Here is an 11,757-nt window from a genome sequence, read left to right on the forward strand (position 1 = left end):
CTGACATGGCAGCCACACTTTCTTCCTTATTTCTGAGGATGTAAAGTGGAACGTGTCCACTGATAGTGTAGAAACCATGGAAATACTTCACAATGCGTTAACCCCATTATAATTTTAGAATCATAAAACAAGTACACATAGATGGGTCTTTCCATTGCAGTGAGATTGATCATCAGGAGGTACAATCTGATCCTCATATGTAAACCCAAGCAAAAATAATCATTTTATATTGTAGGTAAGAGGACTTTATTACATTTTTATATCTGTTGTTTTATTGACTAATGGGTCTAGCTCAAGGCTCTGAGCTGTTAATTGCTGGAATCCTGGAGAGGAATGGGCCTGGCCTCCTCCTGCTTGTTGAGGATTGAGGATCAGTGATATTAATACAAACTGGGGCAAGTTTAGTCCTTACCAGTCTCAGAACTGACTGCAAATCCACCAGACTGCAGAGCTATGCATTTCAGCCCACAGAAGGAACTAAACTGGAAAGTTCCAAAAAGATTTCCAGTACTTTACATTATAATATTCTATCCCTGACAGAAGAGACATGGATCTCTACAATTTCAGATTTCCAGATCACAATCTTTCCTAGCTCTATATGCCCAGAACATCATTCTGGTTGCCTTTTCCATACTTCGTTACTGCTGTCATCCCTCTCTCAACCTGTCAATGAAATATAGGGAAGGGATAGTGACACTCCAACAGGTGAAATGTTCCTTCTCGTCATTTTCACTCTGGCCATTAATTTGACTCAGACTGATTCCTTTCCAAGATGTGCCTTTAAATATTCTTCCCTGTTTCCACCCTCTTGCTGTCTTTCATTTTCCTTCCTAGTGGAAAAATCAGAAATATGTGTAAACACAATGAAGGGAGATATAAGTCACTTTAAGAAAAATAATTCTTACCTCTCTTACAGAAAAATGTACAGTAGTATAGAATCTCTTTAAATCATTTTTCCATGCTGGAACTAATCATTGTTCTCTTTATATTCCCTTGTCTTCTGTTGCAGCCTGTGGTGGTGTGTTCAATTTCTCTTCTGGAATCATCACGAGTCCTTCCTATTCGTACACAGACTACCTAAACGATATGCACTGTCTGTATACCATCACCGTTAGTGACGACAAAGTGATCGAGCTCAAGTACGTAAGACAAATTGGGTTTCTTAAGAAAATCCTCTCAGCATTATTTGTGGAAGAGCCATTCCTTTATTGGTGGAGAGCACTGATTCTCATCGGCAGTCTGAAGGGAAATCTACACGGAGGAGTGAGGTTCCTAGATGATAGTTCAACCTGGCAAATGACAGTCCCCTTCTCCACACAAGCCAGTAGTAACTAAGGGCAAAAAACAAGCACTTGCCAGTTAAAACAGCCGTGGTAGTTTCCCAGCACTTGTGAAGGAGCATCCTAAAATGGATTGTCAAGGTATAATACGCCCATCTTGAAATCAAAGGAGAGAGGAAGGGCAAGAGAAAGCGGTTGCCATTGCTGGGTAATTATTATGCACAAGGAACTAGCGGTTGCCATTGTTGGGTATTTATTATACACAAGGAACTTTGATTTGCACTTACCGTAATTGTCTCATTGTATTCTTAAAACAGTCATATGAGGTATATATAGATTCTAGATTGGGAATTGTGTAGATTATTCCCATTTCACTGATGAGGAAACTGAGGCTCAGAAGGATCACATCGCTTTCCAAAAGTAACACACACATAAAGAGTCAAAATGTGTATTCATGCCAGTCTTTCTCCAAACACCACGTCCTCAGTGTTTCCCAATACAATCTCTCAAAGGATACATTTTCTTTTCTTTTTTTTAAATTTTTTTTTCTGAGACAGGGTCTCACTTTCTCACCCAGGCTGGAGTGCAGTGGTGCAATCTTGGCTCACTGCAACCTCTGCCTCCCAGGTTCAAGAGATTCTCCTACCTCAGTCTCCTGAGTAGCTGGGATTACAGGCAGGCACCACCATGCCCTACTCATTTTTGTATTTCTGGTAGTGATGGGTTTCACCATGTTAGTCAGGCTGGTCTCGAGCTCCTGACCTCAAGTGATCCACTCGCCTCGGCCTCCCAAAGTGCTGGGATTATAGGCGTGAGCCACCGCACCCGGCCTCAAAGGATACATTTTCTAACTACTTAAGAAATCTATTTTTATTTCTGTGTCAGAACATCTCAAAACTGATGCTCTGAGAGATGGTTTGTGTCATTGATCACTTTTCTCCCCAGTCTTACCTATTCCCAACAAGACTGATGAGGGCAATGCAACCTCCCATTCTCCAGAATGATAAAGTTCAAGACTGTTTTCACCTGACAGCCTATTTCAGTGATATATGTATGGCATGTGGTGGGAAACTGAACGGTAATATAGTTGATGGTCATATAGGACTTTCCATATAGAAGCCTGAGGAGCTAAGACCACACCTACCTACCTACCTACCTCCCCTCTATTGGTCTGTGACCACTTTCCACCCTAAAGATTCTGTACTCCCTGCAGTTTACTTCCAGAGGCCTCCTGTATCAGTTGGCTCTCAAACTGAAAGATACCTCTCATCAAGCCTGGTTTGGTCCCTGTATCAGGCAGTAACTGTGCTATAAGCTGGGCCTCAAAGAAAACTACAGCTCTTACCTGGACTATTTGTAGGAAAACAGAGTGTCCTTTAGGTCCTGGGGAAAAAAGAACAGAAACTGTCAGATGGCCAGGAGCAGGAGGCCTATGAAGCACGCCTGCCCAGGCGTGGAAGTGTAAGGGGGAGGAGCCATTTGCTACTGTGACTCACTATTTGTTTTTTATATGTGTAGGATTATTGCCTTGTTCTGCTCAGGTGGCTTTAACAAAGTACCATAAACTGGGTGGCTTATAAACAACCAAAGGCTGCAAAAGTCCAAGATCAAGGCAGATTCGTTGTCTGGTGAGCTCCTGTTTTCTGGCTCATAGAAGGCATCTTCTTGCTGTATCTTCATGAGCTGGAAGGGCCTCTTTTATAAAACACTAATCCCATTTGTGAGGGGTCCTCCTCCATGACCTAATCGCCTCCCATAGGCCCCACCTCGTAATACCATTAGCTTAGGGAACATATGAATTTAGGGGAACACAAGCATTCCGATCATGGTATACACTCCACCTCATAGAGGTATGTTATATATATTCTCTCTCTCTCTCCATACACACACACACACACACACACACACACACACATAGTCTAAATTTTTTTTTCAGTTTTCAGTCTGGATCATGGAGCTCACCATAATCAAATTTACATCTGCATGTTTATTTTATTTTATTTTATTTTATTTTACTTATTTATTTGAGACAAGTTCTCACTCTGTCACCCAGGCTGGAGTGCAGTGGCATGAACTCACCTCACTGCAACCTCCACCTCCTGGGTTCAAGCAATTCTCCCACCTTAGCCTCCCGAGTAGCTGGGACTACAGGTGTGTGCCACCAGCCTGGGTAATTTTTTTTTTTTTTTGCATATGTATATTTTTTTTATTTGGTAGAGATGAAGTTTTGCCATATTGGCCAGGCTGGTCTTGAATTCCTGACCTCAAGTGATCCACCTGCCTCAGCCTCCCAAAGTGCTGGGATTACAGGTGTGAGCTGCTGCACCCAGTCTACATCTGCAGGTTTAGAAAATTATTTATTGTGCATTAAGAGCCTACATTCTATGAAACAGATACGATTCTAGATGTGGTAGAAGATACAGACCTTAATACAATGTAAATCCTTCTACCAAGGCTCTCAAAAGATTCTGGCTACACAAGTTTTTCTGTTAATGGGCTTTTTCAGATCTCTTCTGTGCTCTCCTGGGAAAATTATGTAAAACAAAAAGCCAAGGCAGATTTAAGTCCTCTTAGAAACTCAGATTTTATCTTTCTTTGTGGATTCTTATTGTGGAAAATAAATGTGTTGTCTGAAGAGAATGAAAATGAATGCAGTGTTGTTGAAAATTATCTAGCTGTTGTTCTTCCCTGATCTTTTACAATAACATTAAATGTTATATGTGGTAAAAGAAAATCAATACATTTTTCATTTTGTTTCTCATCATCAATCTGAAAACCTTCAACCAACCAAAACCTTTTAGGAAAAAAAATTAAGTTTCTTTTTCTCAAGGCTGTTAAAAGGAAGCATTTATTATATCTTTTATATATAAATATATATTATTATATATTTTCAAAATTATTCCATATTGTGAATTATTTGTTAGAGCTACTGCCAAAATAAATTGAAAATGCAGGCTGGGCATGGTGTCCTATGCCTGTAATCCCAGCCCAGGGAGGCCGAGGCAAGTGGGTCACCTGAGGTCAGGAGTTCAAGACCAGCTTGACCAACATGGCAGAAACCTCATCTCTACTGAAAAAATATATATATAATAATAATAAAAAAAGCCAGGCATGGTGGTGGACACCTGTAATCCCAGCTACTCGGAAGGCTGAGGCAAGAGAATCACTTGAACCAGGGAGGCGGAGGTTACAGTGAGCCGAGATCACACCACTGCACTCCAGCCTAGGCAACAGAGTGAGACTCTGTCTCAAAAAAAAAAAAAGAAAAAGCAGAAGAACCTACAAAAATGAGGACAGGATATCAAATTTTATTTTTTTAAACAAGTTTTAAAAATAAGCTATAAAAACCCACCATAAAACTTGAAAGTAAAACCATGTAGGAAGCCTTGCTTTTTCAGAAACTCTGGAAATCGTTATTTAACATGACAAAGAATAAGGCCCAAATTAAACACAGTATAAGACAGAGAAAAGTTTAGGGATGGATCTGTCAGAATAGGTTATGCACATGGTAACAAACAACTCCACGGCACAGCAGCTTAACTCAACAAGTTTATTTCTCGTTCGAATGAGCGTGCTCAGCGTGGGCTGGCACGGAAGCTCTACTCGTCATGGTCATCCAACAACCCAGGCTGATGGAAGCTTCATTTTTACATTTGCTTCCATGATCGTCACTGCAGTGGGAAGGCAATGTGGCAAAGCAAGTAGTCATTTGTAAAACTTCTTCCATAAAGTAATAAGTATCCCTTCTGCTTACATTTCTGTGGTCAAAGAAACTCCTAGCAGCCATGTCAAAACTCAAAGTGTGCGCCTAGGGCAATTCTACCTGTGCTGGGGAGGCAGAGAGCTGGGACCATGTGCAGAAGTGTCAGTGACCACCACAGAGGTCTTAAATGTGAATTTCCTGTTCTTCACCTGACCTTAATATAAACTTCATTTTAGAAGAGGAAAATGAGACTGTGAGAAGGAGAGTGGAGCTATGATACTAAAACCAGCATATCTTCTGTTACATTAGCATGCTTCCCATAAGTTCTACTTCATCTCATAAAATAAAAAGGGAAGAGTAAACACGGTATTTTTAATGAGACCTAAAAAACTAAAGTATTGCTGGAATAATAAATATCTGTTCAACTCATCAAAATTTGATCTCAGATGGACTTTAATATGCCCTAGAATTCCTTGAAAGGTAAGACTGTATCTTACTCACCTTGACATCCCCAGCTGCTATCACAGTTTTTGGTGTATTGTAATTACTGAAAACAAATTTGGCTAAACTTTTGAACTGATCAGTAAAGTACTGTTTGATTTCTAATATTTCCTGTCAAGTGAGTCTTGAATGCTCTACTGGTAGTTTTTTCCTTGTCATTTTTTGCAACAGCTAAAGCTACAATTTAATAGAAGTCCGGATGGAAACATCAGTATTAACAAGGTACATTTCACAGGTTCAGTGATTTTGATGTGGTTCCCTCCACCTCCTGCTCCCATGACTACCTGGCAATTTACGATGGTGCCAATACCAGTGATCCCCTTCTTGGCAAATTCTGTGGTTCCAAGCGCCCACCAAATGTGAAAAGCAGGAATAATAGTATGCTCCTGGTGTTCAATACCGATTCATTTCAGACAGCAAGAGGCTGGAAGATATCTTTCCGGCAGACATTGGGTAAGAATTCTGGACTTGTAAATCCAGTTTTCAGGACTGTTAGCTTTCTGCTTTATTTAATTTTTTCCCCAACTGACTATGGTTGCTTTTCCTTGAAGCTTAGAAGAATATGCCATGTAAGGGCTTGGTTTTAAAAATTATGTATGACATATTTTAATGTTGTAAAAAAATCATTCAACAAATGTACCCAGCACTTTGGGAGACCGAGGCGGGTGTCTCACCTGAGGTCAGGAGTTCAAGACCAACCTGGTTAATGTGGTGAAATCCCATCTTTACAAAAATACAAAAATTAGCTGGGCATGGTGGTGTGTGCCTATAATGCCAGCTACTCGGGAGGCTGAGGTAGGAGAATTGCTTGAACCCAGGAGATGGATGTTGCAGTGAGCCAAAATCACACCATTGCACTCTAGCCTGGGTGACAGAATGAGACTCTGTCTCAAAAATCAAAACAAACAAACAAAAATTCACTTCGATAGCACAGTGGAGGAAGGCTAGAAGAACCTACAACATGGGAAGGAAGAAACTTATGATAGAAATCTGGATGGGAAGTGTCAAAGCCTTGGATGAACCCAGAGGGGAAAGAGATCAAGGGAAGGGCAGAAATCTGAGAGATGGAAGGCAGAATATATTGGAAGCGCAGTGTTTGGACTCTGATGATATTTTAATGAGGATGTGAATCGAGGATGCCTTTCTATAGGTAATTTGTTGGATGGTGGTGCCTTAGGAGACTAAGATTTAAGGGAGAAATGTTATATGTAATTTGGGGTATTTTAAGTTGGAAGACCTGTCTAAATGGAGCTGTCTAGTTGGAAGCTGATGCTTGAGAAAGAATTTGGACTGGAGAGGGTGATATAGGGGAGCAGGTAAAGTTAGGTGAGAGGATAAACTGAAAATATGCCCCAGGTTACTCCCACTGCATGTGAGAAATAAATTATCCACATCAAACACTGCCTGTGAGAAATAATCACCCAGATCCAATTAACTTAGAACTTTGAATAATTTAAAATAAAAGGTAGTTAATCAATTACCTGTTTGGCTATTCTAACAGCATCAGTGACACAGTCTAAGATCATTAATATTCGACTCTGGAAAGTGTTTTGATCCTTTTCCATTTGAATATAGTTGTGATTAATGTTCTAAAAATGCACAGCTCTCCAAACAAATCTCATACTCTGTGAAGACTCAGAAAAATCCAGGCAGTTTTCTGTGATAATAACCCTGATTCACTTTTCAAACTTTCTCTTTCTCCCATAGTGTGGATAAACTTTGTTTCTCTGATGCAAAACAGGGTTTACCTTCAACTTCTTGGTATTGGGCATGTGAATTTTTTCATGCATTATTTGAGGAAAGCAATTAGACATTGTGTTTTGAAGGCTTCCCGGTAAACCACACACCTCAAGACAAATTGTGTCAGAAAATCCCTTTGCCACCTCCCCTACTTAGCTGTTTCAACAGTAACTTGAAAGCAAGTCTCATGGGCAGTCAGAGTGTTGCCCTAATAGAATCGTGTGAGTGAAGTAGCATACAAAAGACAGAAGGCTTTTTCCCTTTGGAGATTTTTTTTTTTTTTTTTTGCACAAAAAAAGGATATATTCTTGCCTTTAGCACAGACTTTAGACCAAATATCATATCTCTGCATTTGCTTTGCTACCTTTCAAGTTGTTTTTCTTTTTCCTAATATATTCTCACAAGAAAATGGTAATTGTTGTGTTAACACTCCCCTCGCTGCTGTTTTCTGCATGAAGCTTCTCAAGTGAGCCAGGGTTCCCTAGCCTCATTAAATTACTATGTCTTTCCAAGCCACAAAGAAGACATTTTTAGACCTATTGTGATTTAACAGGAGGAAAAGTCTTACAGTGTCAGAAGCATTGTCTATGCATGAGTCATTGGACAATTACAGTCACTTACTGTTTTCCTCTGGCCACAGTTAGAGAAAAGGTTTAAGTGGAGAATGTAGAAATGGAATTCCTTGCCAGCATCATGTTACTCCTGTATTTCATGAAGATGACTTTTACCTCTTTTTCATCTGCATAAATGCCATCAGCCACTTGGAAACACTTAAAAAGTCATTGTAACTACTCTTCGATGGTAATATTTAACTGAAAACCTAAGTATTATAATTTTGCATTGCAGTGGTCTTACAAAGCTTTCAAGACCACACTGACAAGTTTATTGATCATTCTGCATAACTTTTAAATTTTGTTTCATTTTGGTTTTTGTTGTTTGTAGTGAGGAGAGGGGGAAGGAACAATAAGAATTGCTTTGATTGTAAGGTTTATAGAGTCTTTTAGTTATAGCTCTGGATGAAAACAAACTTGGCTAATAGGATGCCCCTTTTACCTCCAACTCATTTACGTAAAACAACCCTGTCTCTCCCCTAAAGAGAGGAAAGTAACTTTGTGGGCCATATAGTGGATTTTCATTTACAAGACTGTTTGTTCAGCCTGGAAAACAATATCTTCACTTAGTAAATAATTGATGTGGAGAGGAGACCATTTTAGTCTATGACATTTCTGTTTCGATCTTAACTAAAACACTAAGTAGGGTTTTGCAGATTTGCTATTTAGATTATACACTTGGCAATGTTTTATGTACATCTGCTTCAATTTTTCAGGAGTCGAAGAGACTGGCTTATATAATTATGTGACTATTAGGTTAATTTCGTCTTGGGCATTTGTTATGTTTGTATTGCTAGTGAGTCACAGCAAATTTGGGGGAACTATCCCTAGTTGCTAATTACTAAACATGTAGTGAAATTGGGTCTCCCTTTTCCTCGGAACTTCTGCTGCTGGAGGCCCATGTGCGTGGGATGTGAGGTAAGGAGAAAGCACATTTGGCAAGCAGGAGCTGATCTCTAACTGCAATGGACATGTGCCTGCTTGTTTCCCCCATGTGCTCCAACGCTATATGAATAATTGATCCTGAATGGCTGGCAACCAGCAAAATGATTACACTGGGCTGCAGCAATCTGTGAAACTGAAATAATCTGCAAATCGGACCATTTTTCTTAACCGAGTTCGTAGTTTGCATCAGATTGTCAGTGGGGTCTGTACTCCTATAAAGTTTAAAAAGCTGTTGGTGCTGTGGATTTGGCTAAGTGGGCATGGCCTGTAGGCAGAACGGATGCTTTTAAGCACCTTCTGTTCTGTTAACTTCTGCTGGTTTAGTTACTGCCCCTTCCTTTACCAGTAGGGTGGCTCCAGCCTTGACTCTGCTTATGTGTGTCCTGCACAAAGCACTTCACACTTGCAAATGTGTTTTTAACCATCAGAGTCTCCAGTTCTTCTTGCTGAGGGGGTCTCATACCAGAGAGTTGCTTGGTCTATTCACAATATGCACGTCACACTACACACCAAACTTCTACACATAGGGTTAGATCAGGGGCTTTCAGTAAACTTATTTACTGTGCAGTACCATCGTTTCATTTTTTTTCTAAAATGATATATTCTGTAACACTTCAGCAAAACTTCAGTGTAAAAAATGGAACTTGGCTCTATTAGTTGGGAGGTCTGCAGGCATTTCAATTAGTGAGTTACCAAGGAGAGACTGAGGGGTGTCCCCTGCAAGACAGCAGGGGGACAGCACAGGAAGACAGATGGGGAAGACACAGCCTCAGGGACAAGCGGTGGCAGTGCCTGTGTGTCTGGAGTTGGTTCCTTCCTTCAAGAATGAAGCTGCAGACCTTCGTGGTGAGTGTTACAGCTCTTAAAGATGGCATGGACCCAAAGAGTGAGTGGTAGCAGCGTTTATTGTAAAGAGCGAAAGAACAAAGCTTCCACAGTGTGGAAGGGGACCCGAGTGGGTTGCCACTGCTGGCTGGGGTGGCCAGCTTTTATTCCCTTGTTGCCGCCTCCCATGTTCCATTTTTGTCCTATCAGAGTGCCCTTTTTTCAATCCTCCCTGCGATTGGCTACTTTTAGGATCCTGCTGATTGGTGTATTTTACAGAGCACTGATTGGTGCATTTTACAATCCTCTTGCTGGCTACAGAGTACTGATTGGTATGTTTTTACAGAGTGCTGATTGGTGCATTTTACAGTCCTCTTGTAAGATAGAGAAGTTCTCCGAGTCCCCACTTGACCCTGGAAGTTCAGCTGGCTTCACCTCTCACCTGGACTCAAAGCTCCCAGCCAGCCCCTGTTGCCCAGATCACACATGCTGATGACAAGTGCCACTGTCTGCCTTCCTCCACCTGGGGTATTTGTCACATGGAGAATGAGTCAGGTTGCATTAAGGTCAGACTCAGAGACCTTTGCTAAGAGACCAAGGCAAAAATACCCAAGCACATATGTAACAAGGACAGAATGAATTGCAGTCCAACAAATGTAGAAATATGGTGAGGTAGGCTGGGCATGGTGGCTCACGCCTGTAATGCTGGCACTTTGGGCAGATCACTTGAGGTCAGGAGTTCAAGACTAGCCTGGCCAAAATGGTGAAACTCTGTCTCTACTAAAAATACAAAAAATTAGCTGGGCATGGTGGTGCATGTTTGTAAACTCAGCTATTTGGGAGGCTGAGGCAGGAGAATTGCTTGAACCGGGGAGGCAGAGGTTGCAGTGACCAAAGATCACACCATTGCACTCTAGCCTGGACAATAAGAGCAAAACTCCATCTCAAAAAAAAAAAAATGCTGGGCATGGTGGCTCACACCTGTAATCCCAGCACCTTGGGAGGCCGAGGTGGGTGAATTACCTGAGGTAAGGAGTTCGAGGCCAGCCTAACCAACATGGAGAAACTCCGTCTCTATAAAAATACAGAATTAGTCAGGCATGGTGGCACATGCCTGTAATCCCAGCTACTCAGGAGGCTGAGGCAGGAGAATCGCTTGAACCCGGGAGGTGGAGGTTGTGGTGAGCTGAGATTGTGCCCAGCTTGGGCAACAAGAGCAAAAAACTCTGTCTAAAAAAAAAAAAAGAAATGTGTCTAGATGGAAAGAGCTGATTGATGCATGGTATCATTGCCTGCTGATACGGCTTTAGAAAAGCCCTATAATGTTTTGGAACTCAATTTTTATCTACCAAAAAACTGATCAATTTGAAATATTACAACTGTTTATCTTTTAAGAATGTCATGGGGATAAAGCAGATAATTTCTGGAAAGCACCTTAGCTGTCAGAGTGAAACACTCCATGTATTAGAAAGTAATACTGACGTCGCAAATTTTCAAGCCCCGCCCCGACCCTATTTCCAAGGTTGGGGGATGGCTGAGGGTGGGGTGGGCAGGGATCAACATTCTCAACAGGCCCACATCATGCTACAATGATTTCTTGTTTTTTCCTACCCACTTTGCACTGACACCTAACCGTCAAATCCTGAAGTACATTTTATAATCTAAATCTGAAATCAAAAGCTACATTCTGATTAAATCCTCAGGCCTTGCAGAGGCCTGGTGCACAATTGTTACTCCATCAATATTGTCCATATGAGTGATTTACAGAATAAATGGATAAATTATGCCTACTTCAAAATCATATTTTATAATGAGATATAATAATATACCATATAGAACACATTAGATTTTATCTAGATTCAATTCATTCTCAAAATTCAATCCTGGTTAATGTAACTGTTGGGTAAGCTGTACACAGAGAGGTAAATTGAATTACTTTCATCCTCAGAGAATTAGGAATCCCGGATCACACTCAATATTTAGGTCATCTGTGTTTGTCGCCTGTGGGTTTTTGCCTATTACCTTAACATCTGGAAAATGTCTCTCACGCTAAAGGAAGACAATGGGAGTGGCAGGAGGAAGTTGAAGGAGATAAAAGAGAAAGAAGAAAGAAAGAAAGAAAGAAAGAAAGAAAGAAAGAAAGAAAGAAAGA

The 11,757-nt window shown here is 40.8% G+C and overlaps 1 protein-coding gene across 1 annotated transcript in view; it reads left to right on the plus strand.

Annotated features, from left to right (window-relative positions):
* CUBN (cubilin) overlaps positions 1-11,757 on the plus strand; it is a 336,941-nt gene that overhangs the window by 285,362 nt on the left and 39,822 nt on the right. Inside the window, exons 59-60 of the mRNA XM_023223232.1 lie at positions 1,010-1,139; positions 5,720-5,937. Coding sequence (XP_023079000.1) covers positions 1,010-1,139; positions 5,720-5,937 — 348 coding nt within the window. The remainder of the gene's footprint in view (positions 1-1,009; positions 1,140-5,719; positions 5,938-11,757) is intronic.

The sequence above is a fragment of the Piliocolobus tephrosceles genome, chromosome 9 (assembly GCF_002776525.5).
Source record: "Piliocolobus tephrosceles isolate RC106 chromosome 9, ASM277652v3, whole genome shotgun sequence".
NCBI lineage: Eukaryota > Metazoa > Chordata > Mammalia > Primates > Cercopithecidae > Piliocolobus > Piliocolobus tephrosceles.